Here is a 22,820-nt window from a genome sequence, read left to right as displayed (position 1 = left end):
GACCGTCATGTTGAGCTTCTTCCATTTTCTAATGATTGCTCCAACAGCGGACCTTTTTTCACCAAGCTGCTTGGCAATTTCTCCGTAGCGCTTTTTAGCCGTGTGGAGTTATATAATTTTGTCTCTGGTGTCTTTGGACAGCTCTTTGATCTTGGCCATGTTACAAGTTTGAATCTTACTGATTCTGCCGGGTAGACAGGTGTCTTTTTGCAGCTCACGACCACACACAGGTCCATCTGATTCAGGATAGATGGAGTGGAGGTGGACTTTTAAAGGCAGACTAACAGGTCTTTGAGGATCAGAATTCTAGCTAGACAGTTGTTGAAATACTTATTTCCAGCGTTATCACACAAATACATTATTCAAAAAAATCATACATTGTGATTTATGAATTTTTCTTTTTAGATTATTTCTCTCACAGTGGACATACACTCACAATGAACATTTCTGACCCCTCCAAGACCCTTCAATATAGCAGGGTGTTTAAATACTTTCCTCAGTGGATAAATGATTAAAGAGCACGGAAAACAATAATTCTTAATTTCTTGTCTTGTCTTTTCTTGGATGGCTCATTTGAAATAATATTTCTGAGTCGTTTTTTTTTTAAATGATTCATGTTGGTGGTCAAGAAGGGCTACAGTGGATTTTTTTTTTCCTCTGTTGCTTCATCATTTGCACTTTGATATTTTGCTGTTTTTTTAAAGGGGGGATTGTAGAAACATTATTCAAGCCGTGATTTATGCGTGCAATTGAACTATCGTGGGTACAATAACATACTGTCAGAAACAAAATAAAAACAGGACACAACGTTAGGTAAATCTCATTTCAACTCTGCTTCATTTGTCTGTTAATCACTTTACAACTGCTCAGAAGCTGTCCATTGCTCCTTGTTCCTTATACACCGAATAATAAGACCCAACACAATCTGAAATTGGCCCTAATTTGGTGTGGGCTATGAACACTAGGCTTCCTTTAGATTATCCATCCATTTTCTTTTCCGCTTATCCTCACGAGGGTCGCGGGGATTGCTGGAGCCTATCCCAGCTGTCAACGGGCAGGAGGCAGGGTACACCATGAACTGGTTGCCAGCCAATCACAGGGCACATTGAAACAAACAGGCACACTCACAATCACACCAAGGATCAATTTAGAGTGTCCAATTAATGCTGCATGTTTTTGGGATGTGGGAGGAAACCAGAGTGCCTGGAGAAAACCCACGCAGGCACGGGGAGAACATGCAAACTCCACACAGGCGGGTCCGGGATTGAACCAGGCACCTCAGGACTGTGAGACAGGATTGGTTAATAACTACTAACAACTTAATTATTGTGTTACATGAGGGATCCTAAATATTTCCTTTATAAATATTACATAATATAAAATTTTGATCACTGTCAGGCATGAAAGGAACTGACTTCAGATATTTTCCATAAAATGCAAGATTTCTGTTTCTGAACGTTAACAGCAAAATATCCATGTGCACAAAAGTGGAGCCCTATCGGTTTTAGAAAAAACATTTCCAAATATTATAGATTAGATCGACACATGGATTTACACAAACAGGGACGTCTTAATTTTTAAAAATCAAATGACAAAACGTTCTCTTGCTTTTGTGATGATTGAGGGTATCATGAGTATTTGTTTCTGTTTTACCTGGCCGATCCACTTGTTTTCCACCATACACCAATGTGGCCCCTTCCTTTATCCCAATATCACAGTACTCCAGGAGCTTGTCCAAGTGGGTTTTATGATTCTGTGGACCATGGTCTGTGGATCGATCCAGCGGGTCTCCAATCTTCATCTTCTTTAACTCCTCTACCTTAATGAGAAGTAATAGAAACGTTAAAGATTAACAAAAGGGAGCTAAAAAATGTTTTACCCCAATCTGACAAGACTGGTTTTAAAAAGCCTACAAAATTTAATGAATAAAAAAAAAAAAAAATCACCATTTAAAATGGGGCACAAAAATCATGAAAATAAGAGCTGCCATGTAGCTGCAAGACTGTCTGATCGTGCCCAATGAAGGTGCCAAGGCAAGGCTTCATATACCCGTACACTGTGTGCTCAAGTGCTTATAATCAGCTACGGGCTGTGGTTATTGTTGACAAACAGAGAACAACTCTGAGTGGCGTACTGTCGATTGGGACAACCGGCCACGGTCAAGTGAGCTCCTGAGCTCGTTAGTTCATCCGGCTGTGGACGAGTGAATGTAATAATTTATTTTCTCTTATGTTTCTCTGTTGTGTAAATCAGTGATTTCCATCCTTTAGTGAACCAATTTGAAAAATGTCATTGCACACCAACAAACAAAGATGTCCCATGAAGTGGATATACAACTTCATAATACACTTTCTGCCAACAAATAGAAGAACAAGGCTGTCTTTATGTGCTGCTGCCATTAATAGATGAATAAAGATACATTATTTATTGTAAATAAATAACATTTTGCCCTTCTTCTTCGTCTTTTCCTTCCGGCTTGTCCTGTTAAGGGTCGCCACCGCATGTCATCTTTTTAGGGTTAGGGTTAACCCATCTTAGCCTTTCCCTTCCATCTTCCTCTCGAAGACCAACTTCCCTCATGTCTTCCTTCAAACTATCCATAAACCTTCTCTTTGGTCTTCCTCTCACTCTTTTGCCTGGCAGCTCCCTCCTCAGCACTCTTCTACCAATATACTCACTCTCGCCTCTGGACATGTCCAAACCATCGAAGTCTCCTCTCTTGAACCTTGTCTCCAAAACATTCAACTTTGGCTGTTCCTCGAATGAGCTAATTTTTAATCCTATCCAACCTGCTCACTCCGAGGGAGAACCTCAACATCTTAATTTCGGCCACCCCCAGCTCTGCTTCCTGTTTTCTTTTGAGTGCCACCGTCACTAATCTGTACATCATGGCTGGCCTCACCACAGTTTTATAAACCTTGCCCTTCATCCTAGCAGAGACTCCTCACATCACAACCAGACACCTTCCGCCAACTGTTCCAACCTGCTTGGACCCATTTCTTCACTTCCTTACCAAACTCACCATTACTCTGGATTGTTGACCCCAAGTATTTGAAGTCCTCCACCCTTCCTATCTCTTCTCCCTGGAGCTTCACTCTTCCTCCTCTGCCCCTCACATTCATGCAGGTAAATTCTGTTTTACTGTGGCGAATCTTCATTCCTCACCTTTTCACTGCATGCCTCCACCTTTCTAATTGTTTCTCAACCTGCTCCCTGCTTTCACTGCATATCACAATATCATCTGTGGACTTCATGGTCCAAGTGGATTCCAGTCTAACTGCCTCTGTCAGCCTATCCATGACCACAGCAAATAGAGCTGATCACTGATAGAGTCCCACATCCACCTTAATTTCTTCTGTCACCCTTAGGGCACACCTCACCAATGTTCTGCTGCACTCAAACATGTCCTGTACTATTCTAACATATTTCTCCACCACACCAGAATTACGCATGCAGTTCCATAGTTCCTCTCTTGGTAATCTGTCATAGACTTTCTCGAGATCCACGAAAAAACTCCATGTAGCTCCTGACCTTCCCCGTACTTTTACAAAAGTATCCTCAAGCCAAATAATGCATCTGTGGTACTCTTTCTAGGAATGAAACCATACTGTTGCGTGCTGATACGTCTGTCCCAAGTCTAGGCTCGACCACTCTTTCCTATAACCTCATTGTGTGGCTCATGAACTTTATTCCTCTGGTCAGGTTTGCAAATCGCCTTTGTTTATAAAAATGAGAACTAGCATACTTTTCCATGGGTATGTCATCATGATGAACTGCCTTTCCATTTTTCATCTTTAGTGCCTTACTAACCTCCCTCTTACTAATCATTGCCACTTCTTGGTCCTTCACACTTACCTCTTTCACTCTTCCTTCTCTCTCATATTCTCCATTCATCAAATTCTCAAATATTCTTTCCATCTATTTAGCACAAACCGGCACCAATCAACACATTTCCATCTCTATTCTTAATCACCCTTACCTGCTGCACAAGTTTGCCCTTCATCGTAGCGGAGACTCTTCTGTCACATAGAACACCAGACACCTTCCGTCAACTGTTCCAACCGCTTGGACGCGTTTCTTCACTTCCTTACCACACTCTCCGTTGCTCTGTATTGTTGACCCCAAGTAATTGTAGTCGTCCACCCTCGCTATCTCTTCCCCATCTCATTCATTCAGATAATCTTCACTCCTCTCCTTTCCAGTGCGTGCCTCCATCTTTAAAATTGTTCCTCCATCTGCTCCCTGCTTTTACTGCAGATCACAATATAATCTGCGAACATCATGGTCCAAGGGGATTCCGGTCTAACCTCATCTGTCAGCCCTATCCATTACTACCACAAACAGGAAGGGACTCAGAGCGGACCCTGATGGAGTCCCACCTCCACCTTAAATTCTTCTGACACACCTACGGCACATCTCACCGCTGTTCTGCTGCCCTCATACATGTCCTGTACAATTGAAACATTTCTCCGCCACACCGGATTTGCGCATGCAGTACCACAGTTCCTCCCTTGGTACTCTGTCATAGGCTTTCTCTAGGTCTACAAAGACACAATGTAGCTCCTTCTAAACTTCTCTATACTTTTCCATGAGCATCCTCAAGCCAAATAATGCATCTGTGGCACTCTTTCTAGGCATGAAACCATACTGTTGCTCACAGATACTTACTTCTGTCCTGAGTCTAGCCTCCACTACTCTTTCCCATAACTTAATTGTGTGGCTCATCATCTTTATTCCTCTGTAGTTACCACAGTTCTGAACATCACCTTTGTTCGTAAAAATGGTAACAAGAACACTTTTCCTCCATTCTTTTGGCATCTTCTCTTCTGCTAGTGGTCAGAAACTCCACAGCCAACTCACCAAATTGCTTCCATACCTCCACTGGGATGTTATTGGGACCAACTGTCTTTCCATTTTTCCTTCTGTTCAGTGCCTTTTTAGGTTCTCCCTGACTAATCATTGCCACTTCCTGGTCATCCGTGCTTGCCTCTTCTACTCTTCCTTTTCTCCCATTTCCTTCATTGATCAACTTCTCAAAGTACTCTTTCCATCTACTTAGCACACGAATGGCACCAGTCAACATATTTCCATTGCTATCCTGAATCACATTTACTTGCTATACATCCTTCCCATCTCTATCTCTCTGTCTGGCCAACCTGGAGCGATCCTTTTCTCCTTCTTTCGTGTCCAACCTGGTGTACATGTCATCATATGCCTCTTGTTTCGCCTTCGCAACCTCTACCTTTGTCCTATGTCTCATTTCAATGTATTCCTTGTGCTACTCCTCAGTCTTCTCACTGTGCCACTTCTTCTTCGCAAATCTCTTTCCTTGTATGACGTCTTATATTTTGGGGTTCCACCACCAGGTCTCCTACCCCCCTTTCCTACCAGACAACACACCAAGTACTCTTCTGCCTGTCACTCTGATCACTTTGACTGTAGTAGTCCAGTCACAGAGCTCCTCCTGTCCTTCGAGAGTCTGTCTTACCTCTTTCCGGATGGTCACTCAGCATTCGTTCTTTCTCAACTTCCACCACATTGTTTTCTGCTCTACCTTTGTCTTCTTAATCTTCCTACCAGCTACCAGAGTCATCCTACACACCACCATCCTATGCTGTCGAGCTACACTCTGCCCTACCCCTACTTTACAGTCAGTTACTTCGCTCAGATTACATCATCTGCACACAAAAAAAAAATTCACCTGCGTGCTTATACCTCCGCTTTTGTAAGTCACTTCCTGCCTCTTCTGGAAAAAGTGTTCACGACAATCATTTCCATCATGCCTCGAAAGAGTGCCACAGATGCATTATTTGGCTTGAGGATGCTCATGGAAAAGTATAGAGAAGTTTAGAAGGAGCTACATTGCGTCTTTGTAGACCTATAGAAAGCCTATGACAGAGTACCAAGAGAGGAACTGTGGTACTGCATGTGAAAAAGGAAAGGTAGTAAGGCTAGAAGTTTGGGAGCAGGGTTTAAATTATTCTACCACGGAGTAGATGGGAAGAGAAATGGAGTAGGGGTTATTTTAAAGGAAGAGCTGGCTAAGAATGTCTTGGAGGTGAAAAGAGTATCAGATCGAGTGATGAGACTAAAATTTGAAATTGAGGGTGTTATGTATAATGTGGTTAGCGGCTATGCACCACAGGTAGGATGTGACCCAGAGTTGAAAGAGAAATTCTGGAAGGAACTAGATGAAGTAGTTCTGATCATCCCAGACAGCGAGAGAGTTGTGATTGGTGCAGATTGTAATGGACATATTGGTAAAGGAAACAGGGGCGATGAAGAAGTGATGGGTAAGTACGGCATCCAGGGAAGGAACTTTGAAGGGTAGAACCACGCAGGTAGATTATATTTTGTGCAGACGATGTAATATGAAGGAGGTTACTGACTGTAAAGTAGTTGTAGGGGAGAGTGTAGCTCGACAGCATAGGATGGTAGTATGTAGGATGATTCTGGTGGTGGGTAGGAAGATTAAGAAGACAAAGGTAGAGCAGAGAACCATGTGGTGGAAGCTGAGAAAGGAAGAATGTTGTGCGGCCTTCCGAAAGAGGTGAGACAGGCTCTCGATGGACAACCGAAGCTCCCGGAAGACTGGACGACGACAGCCAAGGTGATCAGAGGGACAGGCAGGAGAGTACTTGGTGTGTCATCTGGTAGGAAAGGGGAGAAGGAGACTTGGTGGTGGAACCCCAAAATACAGGGAGTCATACAAGGAAAGAGATTAGCGAAGAAGAAGTGGGATACTGAGAGGACTGAGGAGAGGCGAAAGGAGTACATCGAGATGCGACGTAGGGCAAAGGTAGAGGTGGCAAAGGCTAAACAAGAGGCATATGAAGACATGTACACCAGGTTGGACACGAAAGAAGGAGAAAAGGATCTCTACAGGTTGGCCAGACAGAGGGATAGAGATGGGAAGGATGTGCAGCAGGTCAGGGTGATTAAGGATAGAGATTGAAATGTGTTGACTGGTGCCGGTAGTGTACTAAATAGATGGAAAGAATACTTTGAGAAGTTGATGAATGAAGAAAATGAGAGAGAAGGAAGAGTTGAAGAGGCAAGAGTGAAGGACCTGGAAGTGGAAATGATTACTAAGGGGGAAGTCAGAAAGGCATTACAAAGGATGAAAAATGGGAAGGCAGTTGGTCCTGATGACATACCGGTAGAGGTATGGAAGCAATTTGGAGAGATGGCTGTGGAGTTTTTGACCAACTTATTCAACAGAATACTAGCGGGCGAAAAGATGCCTGAAGAATGGAGGAAAAGTGTTCTAGTTCCCATTTTTAAGAACAAAGGGGATGTTCAGAGCTGTGGGAACTATAGAGGAATAAAGTTGGTGAGCCACACAATGAAGTTATGGGAAAGAGTAGTGGAGGCTCGACTCAGGACAGAAGTAAGTATCTGCGAGCAACAGTATGGTTTCATGCCTAGAAAGAGTACCACAGATGCATTATTTGCCTTGAGGATGCCTGTGGAAAAGCCCAGAGATCATCAGAAAGAGCTACATTGCGTCTTTGTAGACCTAGAGAAAGCCTATGACAGAGTACCAAGAGAGGAACTGTGGTACTGCATGTGCAAATCCGGTGTGGCGGAGAAATATGTTTCAATTGTACAGGACATGTATGCAACAGCGGTGAAATGTGCCGTCGGTGTCTCGTCTTCTATGTGACAGAAGAGTCTCCGTTACGATGAAGGGCAAACTTTATAAAACAGTGGTGAGGCCGGCCGTGTTGTACGGATTAGAGGATGGCACTGATGAAACAACAGGAAGCAGAACTGGAGAAATTAAGATGCTGAGGTTCTCGCTTGGAGTGAACAGGTTGGATAGGATTAGAAATTAGCTCATTAGAGGGACAGCCAAAGTTGGATGTTTTGGAGACAAGGTTAGTGAGAGCAGACTTCGATGGTGTGGACATGTTCAGAGGCGAGAGAGTGAGTATATTGTTAGAAGGGTGCTGAGGATGGAGTTGCCAGGCAAAAAAGGGAGACAAAGATAAGATTTATATGATATAGATTAGATTTTATATTGTTTAAGTATAATATTCTGCCTACTGTTAAACTATGCAACATAATCATTACTGTAAAATTGTAACCATTAATAAATTATGACCTCAATATGTTATTTTAATGTTTGTTCCGAGGTCGGTTACCAGCAAGTCAGTCCAAACTCACGCAGAGGCACGAGGAGAACATGCAAATTCCCACTATACAATGTGATTTTGTTTTTTATTTTTAATCTATACCTAAATATAATGCCCTCTATTGACCTTTTGAAAATATTTTTGGAAAATTTTGTGCAATATATATGAGAACTTACGGTATGTACCTGAGCAAACACACTCAGCCCCTGCCTTTGACAACTGTGAGCAACATCAGACCTCAATCAATCAATCCATTTTCTACCACTTTTCCGGGTCGGGTCGCGGGGGAAGTAACTTCAGCAGGGATACCCAGACTCCCCTCTCCCCAGCTACTTTTTCCAACACTTCCGGAGGGATCCCGAGGTGTTCCCAGGCCAGCCGAGAGACATAGTCTTTTCAGCGTGTCCTGGGCCATTCCCGGGCTCTCTTTCCAGTGGGGCATGCCCGGAACATCTCACTAGAGAGGCATCCGGGAGGCATCCGAATCAAATACCCCAGCCACTTCATCTGGCTCCGCTCAATGCGGAGGAGCAGTGGCTCGACACTGAGCCCCTCCCATATGACCAAGCTTCTCAACGTATCTCTAAGAGAGTGCCTGGACCCCCTGCGGCGGAAACTCATTTCAGTCGCTTGTATTTAAGATCTTGTTTCTTCAAGTCATGACCCACAGCTCAGACCGATAGGTGAGGGTAGGAACGTAGATCGACTGCTAAATTGAGAGCTTTGCCTTTCGACTTAGCTTCCTCATGACCACAACAGACCGGTATAAAGTCCGCATCACTGCAGATGCTGCACCGACCTGTCTGTTGATCTCGTGTTGGATTCCATCTAGATTTATTGTCCACCGCATCCTCATAAAGGACTTCCATGCTTTACATCCTGAGAATCCAGGGCTGTTGGGGGTGTGAGGTGGGTGGTACTGTCATTAGCGTGGTCTTTCCCTCTTCTACCTCACACGCAACTGCTTCTGGGCGCAGCCTCCCTACCTGTGCATTTTGCATTTTAACCCGCAACAGTGGCAGCAGCGGCAGCCTATCAGGCATGCCTAGGCAGTGCTCCACCAGCACCAGCGTCACCAGCCACCGCCTCTCGACTGTGCCTCCGCGGTAGCTGCTTTTGCATTGGCACCCTTCTTGCAGGCGTCCGCCTGAGTCGCACCAGAGGGACCCTGTTGCTTGGTGTTCTAGCCGACCTCCTAAACTGTTCAGCCAAACTCCTCGCCTGGACGGCCGCGAGACAGACAGGGGTGGGGGATTCTCTTCCTGATTGCTGTGGTAATGGATAGGCTGACAGATGAGGTTAGACTGGAATCCCCTAGTACCAAAATGTTTGCAGATGATATTGTGATATGCAGTGAAACCAGAGAGCAGGTGGAGGAACTATTAGAAAGATGGAGGCATGCACGGGAAAAGAGGAATGAAATTAGCCGAAGTGAAACAGAATATATATGCGTGAATGAGAGGGGTGGAGTGGGACATGAGAAGGTACAAGGAGAAGAGATAGTGTGGTTGGATGACTTCAAGTACTTGGGGTCATCAATCCAGAGCAATGATGAGTGTGGTAAGGAAGTGAAGAAACAGACCCAAGATGTTGTAACAGCCGGCGGAAGGTGTCTGGAGTGTTGTGTAAAAGAAGAGTCTGCTTGGATGAAGGGCAAAGTTGATAAAACAGCGGTGAGGCCAGCTATGATGTCGGATTAGAGACGGTGGCACTGAAGTGACAAAAGGAAACAGAGCTAGAGATGGAAGAAATGAAGATGTTGAGATCCTCTCTTGGAGTGAGCAGGTTGGATAGGATTAGACCGAGTTGAAGACCAAAGAGCAGGTCTATGGATGTTGTGAGGGAAGACATGAGGGCAGGTATATAGATGGAAAAAGATGACACGCTGTGGCGACACCTAACGGGACAAGCTGAAAGAAAAAGAAGTATCGTGTACATTTTTAGTACCTTTGTATGCACCTTATCATGTTCCCACATTAGTTAATCCACTTTTTTTGATGGATCTGACCTTGCTTTATGTTTTTGACCCTGTCTTTTGCCTCACGATTTGTATTTTGTTGCTTGCTGGACTGCCTGTCTGTGTACTGACCTTTGCCTGCCTTTAAACCTTCTTCTCAAACTTCATATTGTTCACGAGTACTGCATTTTGGTTAGGGATCGCAAACGGTTACAATTAATCGGTTATTACCGTTTTTTGATTGTTTAAAACCGAAACCGTAATCGGACTTTTGAAATCAGTTTCTTCCGGTTCCGGTATTCCACATTGCGCTATTTTTTCAATATCATTTCCACTTTTTTCAAGAATGTTAACATTAAAACATTTTTACAAAAAAAAGAACAAAAATTTTACTTACACGAGTGTGTTGTGGAAAGCCACATTCAACAAGCTTGTTTGCCAATATTGTATACAAACTACCCTATTCCCGCGGAGTAAATTAACGATTGATGGTGTAGCGCCGGAGAAAAGGAGTCGGAGGCGGAGTGTAGGACAGAGGAACAAAACTTGTTTTATTGGCAGACATCAAAACACTACTCTGATAACGGCGGGAACTCTGTGAACTCGTCACTCCGGAAGAGCAACAACAAAAACAGTCCGTGCGGAACCCCGCACCCAACTTGAGGTCCCGCGGGTGAATTATGTAAACACCACAATGGTACCCATTTTAAAACCGGTTAATCGTTTTTTTGCTACAGGTGTTCGGTTAAAACCGATTATGAAAGTAAGCGTTTTTTTGCGATCCCTAATTTGGGTCCTCTCCTGTGTTCTGCCCTTGAAAATGAATTTCTGTTCCATTCTTCCCTCACCAATGGACAAGACCCCAAGATTCCTGAAGTCAATCACTTGGAGCAGGATCTCATCTCCCACCTGGAGAGGGCATGCCACCACCGACTCAGGACAATGGTCTTAGATTTGATTGCCATCTCAACTGTTTGACACTCAGAAGCGAACTGGTCCAGTAAGATTCAGAGATCATTGCATAATGAAACCAACAGAACCACATCATCTGCAAAAGCAGAGATGCAAAATTGAGCCCACCAAACCTGACACCTCTACACTTCGGCTGCGGCTAGAAATCCTGTCCATAAAAATTAACATAAATGGTGAAAAAGGGCAGTTTTGGCAGAGTCCAACCCTCACCAGAAATGAGTCCAACTTGCTGTTGAGAATGCAGAACAAACTCTGGTACTGGTCGTACAGGGAGTGAACAGCTCAGATCACTGCGTCCAGTACCCCATATTCCCAAAGCATCCCCACAGGTCTTACCAAGGAACAGTCAAAAACCTTCTCCAAGTCCACAAAACACGTAGACTGGTTGGGCGAGTGGTCAAGCACCCTTGAGGACCCTGCTGGGGGTGAAGAGCTGGTCCACTATTGCTATGCCAGGATGAAAACCACAGTACTCCTCCTGAATCGGAGATTTGACTTCCTAACAAAACTTCTTCTCCAGCACCCCTGAATAGACATAATCAGGGAGGCAGGAAAGTGTGCTGTCCCTGTAGTTACAACACACCTTCCAGTATTACTGTGGGACCACCACTGCAGTGTGGCATCTATGTGGCATCCATCTTAAGGCTCTTTACCTGATGTCTATGCAATGTTGCAGAGGCGTATCAACCAGGCCTTATAACCAAACCAAAGCAAGTTTCTCTTTGGGCAGCTGATACCCATCAGCTGCATTAGGAGTCTCATAGGCCAAAAAGGCCCGATAGGATTCCTTCTTCAGCTTGATGGCATCTGCTCCTGTTTATGTCCACCAATGGGTTTAGGGTTTTCCGCCATTACAGGCAATGACAACCTTTTATGGCTATAGCACCGGACAGCCATCTCAGCAATGGAGGCGCGGATCATGGTTCACTCGGATCGAATTTCCTCTCTCACTTCTTGTACAGTGCAGATGCTTTTTTCCTTCCTCTTGCTATTGTTCTCCTTGCTTTGCCTCTGTTGACTTATTTTTTTGTTGATAAGCTTGTTTTTCTTCTAAATGTATTTTTTAGAACCAGCGACTCCTGGATACTTTTAAATCCCTGGGACTGTATTTTTCTTTTTTTTTTGGTGGATAATCAGTTATTTCATCACTTCGTTGGAGTGGCCTGCTAATTAGCACAAACCTGGTGTTAGCAACGAGACAAGCCGTCAAGATTCCTCTCTTCTCTACTGAATACTACCACAGACTACTGCAGAGGGTGTCAATTCTGGAATCGAAAATCTGCCGTCTTGAAGTCTATGTGGATGTAAATGGACAGTCGGGGAATGAAAGCACTCAGCCGATGTCTCAAAATGGTGACCAGTGTAATTACAGGGCAATCATAACATTTTGAAAAATTAAAACATGAGTCCAAACAACCAAAATAATTTTGCCAAACCTCAGACAGAAAAACGTAGACTGAGCGAAATTTGTATCAAATATTCTATTGCCCTGACAAATTATACTTCAGAAATAAGTACACAAGTAATATATATATATATATATATATATATATATATATATATATATATATATATATATATTTCGGCCATAGGCCAAACCACTGCCCTCGGCGGTACCACCTCAGACACCTGTCACACAGCTCTGTCACATTGAAACACTAACTTGTAAATGTGTCATTGGCATTTACCAGTTTGTTGCGTTGCATGACTGCATTTTGAGATACTCCGCTACTGTGCGTAAATTCGTAACTGTCACAGCATATCTGTCCCACCATTGTCACGAACGTGGCCCAAATTCACGACTCAAGAGGCAGCCAGGCAGTACAAAGGAGGTCTTTATTTGTTCCGAGGTCAGTTACCAGCAAGTCAGTCCAAACGAACAGAAGTACTAGTAGCGGCAGGCTTACAAGGGTGGTCAGGGTTGCGGGAACGAGGCATCAAAGCAACGATCTGGCGGAGGACTAGATGTCCCCCGGGTCCTATATATACTGAGAGTTATTAGGGTTCATGAGGCGCAGGTTTGTAAGTGCTGATTTCCTGGCCCCGCCCGACAATCAGCTGGAGCATGACAGTATCCCCCCCCACCACCACCACCACCACCAACAGTCGGCTCTGGATGGCCCAGAAAGCATCAGGATGGGCTGCGTGAAAGTCCCTGATGAGAGAGGGGTCCACGAAGAAACAAGAGGGGATCCAGGAGCGCTCCTCCGGTCCATATCCCTCCCAGACCACTAAATACTGGACCCCCCTTCCTCTGAGGCGAGAGGACAGCAACCGGCGCACCATATACACCGGGCCGCCGTCCACCATGCGGAGGCGGGGGGGGGGGGGGGTCTTTGGCCGGAGGAACCAGTGGAGATGGATGGGTCGGACGCAGACTGCTGATGTGGAAAGTCAGGTGCACCCTCATCGACCTAGGTAATTTGAGCGACATGGCAACAGGGTTAACAATATTGGTGATCGGAAACGGGCCAACGAACCTGGGACCGAAATTCCATCCACAGCGGCAGGTCCTTGGTGGAGAGCCAGACCCGCTGTCCCACCTTGAGTTCTGGTGCATTTCTCCTCTTGCGGTCCGCTGCGGACTTGTAGATGCTGCCCATGCGGCTCACAGGTCCGTTTGCAGCGTTGTACCACCGCCAGGGCCGACGGCACTGCGGAGTCCATGGCCAATGAAGGGAACAGAGAGGGAGGGTATCCGTGTACGACGTGGAGTGGAGCCATACCTGTCGAAGTGGAGGGTAGAAAATTGTGTGCGTACTCTACCCATTTGAGGTGCTGGCTCCATGTGCTCTGGTCCCTGGATGCCAAGCATCGAAGTCTGGTTTCCAAGTCTTGATTGACCCTCTCCGTCCGGCCGTAGGACTCCAGGTGATGGCCCGATGTTAGACTTGCGGAGGCGCCGATGAGGGTACAGAATTGCTTCCAAAAACACGCGACGAATTGCGGACATCTGTCTGAGACGATGTCCCGTGGGAACCCATGGTAGCGAACCACCTCGTCTAATAAAAGTTGGGCTGTCTGCTTTGCCGAAGGGATCTTTGGGACCGGCACAAAGTGGACCATCTTAGAGAACCGGTCCACTATAGACAGCACCAGAGTGTTCCCTTGTGAGGGTGGTAGGCCGGTGACGAAGTCTAGTGCAATGTGCGACCATGGGTGGTACGGGATGGACAGAGGCCCCAACTCTCCAACGGGCCGTCGGCGAGACGTCTTATTGGCCGCACACACTGGGCAGGCGTTGATTAATTCCCTCAAGTCCTTGCTAAGGTTGGGCCACCAGAACCTCAGTTTGACTGCTGAATGCGTCTTTCCCATGCCCGGGTGGTGCTTGGATGGCTCCGATCCCCGAGTCTGACGCATCGACCTCCACCACTAACTTGCGCTCCGGGTCCGGCACGATGAGGATGGGTGTGGCGGTGAAACTAGCCTTGAGTCTGTCAAAAGCCTGGACCACTCAAAGGTGCTGTGCGGGGATGTAAGAGCATGCAGAGGGCAGCAACGGAACTAAAGTTTCTTCTTCTTCTTCTACTTCCGGTAAAAGTTTGCGAAGCCGATGAACCTCTGCAGTCCTTCCTACAGGTGGGAGTGGGCACTGCGTCGACCTTCCCGGGATCCATATGTATCTACCCCTCCGCCAGGATGAAGCCCAGGAAGGACACGGATGCTCGGTGAAATTCACATTTCTCCATTTTTACAAACAGTTGATGTTGTAACAAGCGCTGGAGCACCACTCTGACCTGTTGGATGTGGGAGGCCAGGTCCGACGAGAAAATCAGAATGTCATCCAAATACACAAAAACATTCTTATTCAGAAATTCCCGGAGAACATCGTTAATTTCTGTTAAGTTCTGAAAAACTGCCGGGGCATTCGTCAGCCTGAACGGCATCACCAAATATTCATAGTGTCCCGTCGGGGTGTTGAACGCCTTCTTCCATTCGTCCCCCTCACGGATCCGCAACAGGTGGTAAGCACTGCCCAGGTCCAACTTGATGAAGATCCGGTCTCCATGGACAAGTTAAAAGGCCGTGGCAGTCAGCGGAAGAGGATACCTGTTCTTTACTGTGACCTCGTTGAGTCGTCGGTGGTGGATGCAGGGTCGTAGCGTAGTGTCCTTCTCCTTGACGAAGAAGAACCCTGCACCGGCAGGTGAGGACGACTGACGGGTGAGGCCGACGGCCAGCGACTCCTCCACATATTCCCTCATGGCCTGGTGCTCCGGTCCTGTTAAGAAAAATAATTTCCCTCTAGGAGGGGAGGTGCCGGGGAGGAGTTCAATGGCACAGTCATATGGCCGATGCGGAGGCAGAGATTTCGCTTTAGTCACTGAAAACACCTTCTTTTAGGTTGTGATAGCAGGTGGGCACCGCGGTTAGCTCCGAAGCGGTACTCGATTCCTCAAGTCGTACAGGTGCGACTTGAACCCTCCAGTCTTCCTGAACAGTGAAACAACGTTTATAACAGTCCTCGCCCCATGCCTTGATCTGACCCATGGCCCAATATATGTGTGGATTGTGCTCCTTGAGCCACGGGTTTCCCAAGATAACATCGCTGCTACGTGAGTCGAAAACGTGGAAGCTAATGCGCTCCGCGTGTGCGTCCTAAAAGACCATACAAAAAGTCGGAGTGCGGTGAGTTACCCGGCAGAGGAACTTTCCGTTGGGTAGGGAAGGGCGCTGCACCCAACGCCTCGACCACGCGGGGATTTATCAGGTTAGCATCTAACCCGGAGTCGACAAATACAGTCACAGTACATGAACGAGAGTCCGTTCCCAGGGTGAGGTACATAAGTGACCGTCCTGACTCCGCCGCGGTATACCGCACACTCACCGGAGTGGAGATCTTGATGTCAGAGCGCTTTGGTCGAACTGGGCAGAGTGGGATCAAGTGTCCCAGACGACCGCAGTAGAAACAGCGCCCCTCCTGTCGACGGCGCAGGCGCTCCTCCGCCGAGAACCTCCACCTGCATGGGTTCCACCATGGAAGACAGCGTTGATGGCCGGGCAGCAACTGGACTGGACACCTCAGTCTCCCCCTCGCGCATAGCATCTATTTGCTCCTGCATGACCAATCGCTGGTCAACCTTGAGGGCCCACACTATGAGAGCATCCAGCGAAGGAGGGAGATCCATGGCTATGAGAAGAGCGCGGATCTGCGGAGAGAGCCCCTGGAAAAATGCGTCGTGCAGGGGTCCTCGTTCCAACGACTCTCGGCGGTGCGGATACGGAACTCAGTGGCGTATTCCGAGACGCGGTGACGACCCTGGCGGAGCGTCATGAGTGAAGCACCTGCCCTACGTTCCGGCGCCGCATACTGGAACACCTGGGTGAGTGTGCAGACGAAAGACGTCCAGGAACGGCAGATCTCTGAGTTGCGACTCTATTCCGCAGTGGCCCATGCCTCCGCCCTTCCCTTCATATGGGAAATGACGAAGGCGATTCTGGAGCGGTCCGTGGGGAAGGCGGACCCCTGCAACTCGAAATGGAGGTCGCACTGGGTGAGAAAAGGCTTGACGTTCCCTGAGTTGCCTGAGAATCGTTCCGGTCAAGCGTCTGCCTTGGACTTGTAGTGAATGGCGGATGGCTTCTGAGTCAGCTGGGTCTATATTCTGGCCAGATCGTTCTGCACGAACTAGGCTCGAGGGCGCAAGAGCCAGGCAGGCAGTACAAAGGAGGTCTTTATTTGTTCCGAGGTCGGTTACCAGCAAGTCAGGCCAAACGAACAGAAGTACTAGTAGCGGCAGGCTTACAAGGGTGGTCAGGGAACAGGCGAGTGTCGGTACACAGAAGGCAGAAGTCAGGCAGACGGGAGTGCGGGAACGAGGCATCAAAGGCAATGATCTGGCAGAGGATTAGTCGTCCCCCGGGTCCTACACATACTGAGAGTCATTAGGGTTCATGAGGTGCAGGTGTGTGAGTGCCGATTACAAAGCCCCGCCGAGCTTTGCTGGGTGCCAAGAGCATGACACCCATATTTTAAAGTTTGCCACAATCCACCTGGGAGACACACCAAACATGTGGAAGAAGGCGCTCTGGTCAGATGAAACCACAATCCAACTTTTTGTCCACAATGCAAAATGATGTTTGGCGTAAAAGCAACACAGCTCATCACCCTGAACACAACATCCCCACTGTCAAACATGGTGGTGGCAGCCTCGTGTTTTAGGCCTGCTTTTCTTCAGCAGGGACAGGGAAGTTGGTTAAAATTGATGGGAAGATGAATGGAGCCAAGACCATTCTGGGGAAAAAAAAACTATTGGAGTCTGCAAAAGACCTGAGACTGGGCTTGTGGCAAACTTTAAGTGAGACTTTTTATGGATATCTTTGAAAAATGGCTTTCTTCTTGTCACTCTTCCATAAAGACTAGATTTCTGCAGTGTAAGACTCATTGTTGTCCTATGATCTCGTTGTGAAAGTTTCGACAGACGGCTGATTTGAGGAAGAGTTGCAGTTGTCTGATACCCCTTCCATTTCAATATGATTGCTTGCACAGTCCTACTTGAGATGTTTAAAGCTTGGGAAATCTTTTGTATCCAAATCCGGCTTTAAACTTCTCCACAACAGTATCTCGGACCTGAGGTCTGTTCCTCGGTCTTCATGTTGCTCTCTGCACTTTAATCAGAACCTTGAGACTATCACAGAGCAGGTGCATTTATACGGAGACTTCATTACACACAGGTGGATTCTATTTATCATCATCAGTCAGCATTGGATCATTCAGAGCTCCTCACTGAACTCCTAGAGTGAGTTTGTGGCACTGAAAGTAAAGGGGGCGAATAATATTGCACATCCCACTTTTCAGTATTTAAGTTCTTCAAAAAGTATAAAATGTATAAACTTGTTGTTGATTCTTGACAAAAAAGGAAAACTTTGTCTTTATGTTTGAACCCTGAAATGTGGTGAAAGGTTAGAGTTCAAGGGGGCCGAATACTTTCACAAGGCACTGTATCTTCTGTATATACTGTTGTGTATGTGGTATTTGAATACCCTGCTATTATTGCAAGTTCTCCCACTTATAAATCATTGAGGCGTCTGAATTTTTCATCATAGGTGTATGTCCACTGTGAGAGAGAGATTCAAAAATGAAAAATCCAGAAATCATATGTATGAATGATTTTTTGAACAACTTATTTGTGTGATACAGCTGCAAATAAGTATTTGAACACCTGAGAAAACTAATGTTAGTATTTGGTAAAGTAGCCTTTGTTTGCTATTACAGAGGTAAAACGTTTCTTGTATTTGTTCACTAGGTTTGCACACACTGCAGGAGGGATTTTGGCCCATTCCAACACACAGATCTTCTCTCGATAAGACAGGTTTCTGCTGTCGCTGAGAAACACAGAGTTTCAGGTCCCTCCAAAGATTTTCTGTTGAGTTTAGGTCTGGAGTCTTAGGGTTGGGGTTAGGGTTAGCTATGCTTCTTATGGAGCCACTCCTTCATTTTCTTGGCCTTGTGCTTCGGGTCATTGTCATGATGAAAGCCCCAGCCATGAAGATGGGTATCTTCAATGCTCTAACTGAGGTAAGAGGTTATTCCCCAAAATCTCACAATATATGGATATATATAATCCTCACCTTAGTACAGTGCAGTCTTCCTGTCCCATGAGCAGAAAAACACCCCCAAAGCATGATACTCCTACCCCCATGCTTGCAGTAGGAATGCTGTTCTTGGGATCAAACTCATCATTCGTCTTCCTCCAAAAACGGTTAGTGGAATTATGACCAAAAATTTCCATTTTGGTCTCATCTGAGCATAAAACATTCTCCCATGACTCCTCTGTATCATCCAAATGGTCATTGGCAAACTTAAAATGGGCCTTGACATGTGCTGGTTTAAGCACCTTCCATCCCATGCATGATTTTAAACCATGCCGTCTTAGTGTATTACCAACAGTCACCTTGAAAACAGTGGTCTCAGCTCTTTTCGGGTTATTGACCAAGTCCTGTCGTGTCTTCCTGGACTAATTCCTCACCTTTCTAAGGATAATTGAGACCCCATGAGGTGATATCTTGCATGGGGGTCCACTCCGATAGAGTTTGACCTGGCAGGCGTGGAGCAAGTTGAAGTCGAGGGTTGTGTCCAGTTTTCCAGTGTCCTCTCAATCCTTTAAATCCTCACAGTCTTCGTTGTAGTCTTCTTCTTTGTGGTCCAATGTAGGCCTTGCTAGCGCTAGCTCGTTGCTAGCGTTAGCTCATCGCTAGCGCTATTTCGTGTCTACTTAGCCAGCGTCCTCTAAATCCTCAACATCCTCACAGTCCTTGTTGTAGTCTTCTTTTTTTGTGCTCCAATATTGGCCTCTCTAGCGTTAGCTCATCACTAGAGTTACCTCATTGCTAGTGTTAGCTCGTCGCTAGCGTTAGTTCATTGCTATCGTGAGCTTGTCGCTAGCCTTAGCTTGTCGTTGGTTATTTAATTTTGCTCTGGTCAGTGCTACCGGCCTCAGAAATGGGCAAAGCCACTCCCTGGTTGCAAGTTTAGAGCATAGTAGGGGTGAGGGTTTGGATTTTTGGGTTGTAAAAGCAGCTCAAGCGCCTGCATCCACCCTGCACCAGATATATAGGGTTGTGTCCTGCAATTGGCTGGGAACTAGTTCAGGGTGTACCATGGCTCCTGCCCGATGACACCTGCGATAGGCCCCAGTAGGCCCCAGCACACCCGTGACCCTCGTGAGAAGAGGCTGCTCGAAAATGGATGTGTGTGTGTGTGTGTGTATATTCCATCCATTATCTTAGCCGCTTATCCTCACAAGGGTTGCAGGAGCACTGGAGCGTATCCCAGCTGTCAATGGGCAGGGTACACCCTGTACTGGTGTCCAGCCAATCGCAGGGCACATAGAGACAAACAGCCACACTCACAATCACACATAGGGGCAATTTAGAGTGTCCAATTAATGATATATATCCACATGCGCACACACACACACACAAACACACACTTGGGTATTTTAGAGTAACATTACAAGGAGTCTATCGTAAAGTTCTTTCAGTCAACACTCGAAAGATGTCCCTGTTTCGTTGGTGAGAAGTGACAGCTGCCTGAGGGTTGAGGTGGTCATCTTCTGAGTGGATTTTAATGGTGGGTGATCAGAGGGATTATTCTCTGTTGAATAGTCATCAATCACCCATCATACCCCAGTGTGAACTGTGGGTATGGAGGCGACTGTGCAGGCCTTCATGCAGTCTTTCCTTTTTGGGCAGTTTTCTTTGTTGTGTTTCAAGGGAGAAGAAGAACAACTCCTAAGTAGTTTGACTCTGATTTAAAAAAAGACATTCTGCCGACTTGTTGGTTACAGAGCAATGTCGGGGTTCTCTAAATGGATGAGAAAGCAGGACAGGACAGGCTCTGAGATCTCTGACCAGCGAGTCAGGATCCTCAACAAGACTATACAATGTGTTGCCAAGAAACACAACTGCTTGAGATAGGCTTCTTTTTCGTGGCTGTTGGCTGTTATGCATTATTTTGAAGACCTTAATAAAAGCTTCTTTTTTTTTGAGTTAGTCACAACACCGCAAATGTTGCCAATATGGAGGTGCTGGAGGGTATTAACACATGAATTGAAGGTCATTTTTGTTTTTATCCAGTGCTTCTTTTTCTTGTCACATTAATGAAGTTGAAGAGTATAAAATTAGTCAGACTGGCAGTCAGTCTGGTCAGACCGTTCTCAACATATCATCCCTAGTCTGTCCTAAAACTGAAACAAAAACAAGACTTTCAAAATGTGGTTTTGAGATCGCTCTCAAGTGTTACAATACTCGAAACTGTCATGTTCTCAGTTTTGGTTGGGTTAGGTTGGTTCTGTTTATTTTCCATGTTCCGTGTCACATGTGGTCGTTTTGTAAATTGTGTCCAATCTATTCACATATTCCCTCCTCCCTTGTGTTGATCCATCAGCTGCCTCCAGCCACTCAAGTCCTGTCCAGGTGTTTGTCAATTTCTCGTCAATCTCTGCATTTAACACTGTTTTTTTTCAATTCTTGTCAGTCCTTGTAATGGGTTGCAAGTTGCTTCGTTGCTCATTGGGTACCTTGTATTTTGAGTATTCTTTGTTGTTAAGTTGTTAAATTGTCTGAATATTACTACTTTCTTGATATTCTTCTACTCCTGGGCCCGATCTGACCCTTGAATGATTGGGTGGGTGGGGTACTAAGCCTCCATAAGGCAGGCACAGCAATCATGGCACATCACTGTCAGTCTTGGTGCATGAAAAACGGTGTCAATTCATTTCCATGTGCCCACAGGCACACACCTCTGGGACGCTTTCAATGGTTCTGGGGCCACTCACTTGTTGCGACAGATAACTTCTGAATATGCAAATTGTTTGTGCATCCCACCATTTATACCTTTGTTCAATAGACCCATGTCCTGCATGTTTCGTTTCTTCTCCTTCTGTCACAGGGTGGTGCGCTACTGCCCCAGGCAATATCTACATTTAATGTTGCTTTGTTGGAGATATGTACAGATTTATTTATTTTTATTATTATTATTATTGTTTTACTTTTTATTTTAACCCAGCTCTCTGTCTTTTGTCTTTGTCCCTCAAGAAACCTTGTTCTGATCAACTGATTGACTCTCAAACTTTATTTAATCACAGAGGAAGCCTTGAAATGCCAATGTGACACCATAAAACTGTTCTGGAAGAACAGGGATACAGATGCTCCATTGTGTTTGACCTGACAGCCAACCAGGACAAAAACAAGAAAGAAAAGCTGAAGATGATTGGCTCATAATTTTATGGGACAAATCATACTAACGTAGGTAAAAATCCCACTATTTAAATTTGTTAGAGGTCAGAGGTTCTGGTAACACCTTTGTGTAGACCACATTTTCCAACATTATACAACTTACCACGCGGTTGATGAATTCATCATGAATTGACTCCTCCACAAAAATACGTCCAGCAGCAATGCAGTTTTCCCCTTTGTTGAAATACACAGAGCTCATACCCTTGAAAAGACAACAATTTAGATATGAATTAAACCCCTTGATAGTTTCACAAATATTTAATTAAAACCTCATATTCTATACACATATTGAGGGAGACATTTAGCTTAGTTTCATATAGACATGCCTCTCCATAATGGAAATTTATTCATAATGAATTAATAATTAGAGGACACTGGACACAACCCTCAACTTCAACTTTCTGCAATCCTGCTGTGTGAAACACTGCAGGGATATTGAGGTTTGAATCTCTGTTATCTCTCTTTTTCGTCTATCTTATATGTGTTCGGACCCTTACTTTAATTAGCCTTGCTAGTATGTGAATTGTGTACCTTGTGACTTTGTTTATTTGATTGTCTTTATTTGACTATCTGAAGCCCTATGGGGAGCACAAGATAGTGCAATCTGTAGGCTAGTCCCAAGCCCGGATAAATACAGAGGGTTGCTTCAGGAAGGGCATCCGGCATAAAACTGTGCCACACATATGAGCATTCATCAAACGAATCCCATACCGGATCGGTCGTGGCCGATCAGCTACTGTGGGTTGAAGACAAAAAAGAGGAGGATATCGGCTTAGTTGGCAGAGAAAAGAAAATGGATGCTTGCAGAATATCTTCAGCAATGCATGTTAAAAGCTGAATGATGCTCCCAAACAGTTTTAAGGTTAATGTTATGTTGCCTCGTATATTTAAAACACATGTATATATAATATGGTATAACACATGGTGGTGTTTGTAATTATGAGTGTTTGTAATTATGAGTGTAGCCCTTTAAGAACCAGAGGGAGGCGGAGTCAGGTAAACTAGTAGGA

At 45.5% G+C, this 22,820-nt stretch overlaps 1 protein-coding gene and 1 long non-coding RNA gene across 5 annotated transcripts in view; one reads left to right on the top strand and one right to left on the bottom strand.

Moving 5' to 3' along the window:
- Window positions 1–22,820, bottom strand: part of LOC133493198 (mitochondrial 10-formyltetrahydrofolate dehydrogenase-like) — a 212,475-nt gene that overhangs the window by 26,051 nt on the left and 163,604 nt on the right. For all 4 annotated transcript variants that reach the window (XM_061806244.1, XM_061806245.1, XM_061806246.1 and 1 more), the window contains 2 exons: window positions 21,914–22,012; window positions 1,654–1,819 (listed from right to left, as the gene is read on the bottom strand). In XM_061806244.1, the coding sequence (XP_061662228.1) occupies window positions 1,654–1,819; window positions 21,914–22,012 (265 nt within the window). The remainder of the gene's footprint in view (window positions 1–1,653; window positions 1,820–21,913; window positions 22,013–22,820) is intronic.
- The window catches only part of LOC133493217 (uncharacterized), a 40,882-nt gene continuing 39,827 nt past the window's right edge, over window positions 21,766–22,820 (top strand). Inside the window, exon 1 of the long non-coding RNA XR_009792897.1 lies at window positions 21,766–21,819. This is a non-coding gene — a long non-coding RNA (uncharacterized LOC133493217). The remainder of the gene's footprint in view (window positions 21,820–22,820) is intronic.

The sequence above is a fragment of the Syngnathoides biaculeatus genome, chromosome 20, assembly GCF_019802595.1.
Source record: "Syngnathoides biaculeatus isolate LvHL_M chromosome 20, ASM1980259v1, whole genome shotgun sequence".
NCBI lineage: Eukaryota > Metazoa > Chordata > Actinopteri > Syngnathiformes > Syngnathidae > Syngnathoides > Syngnathoides biaculeatus.
This window is presented reverse-complemented; position numbering and strand designations above follow the sequence as displayed.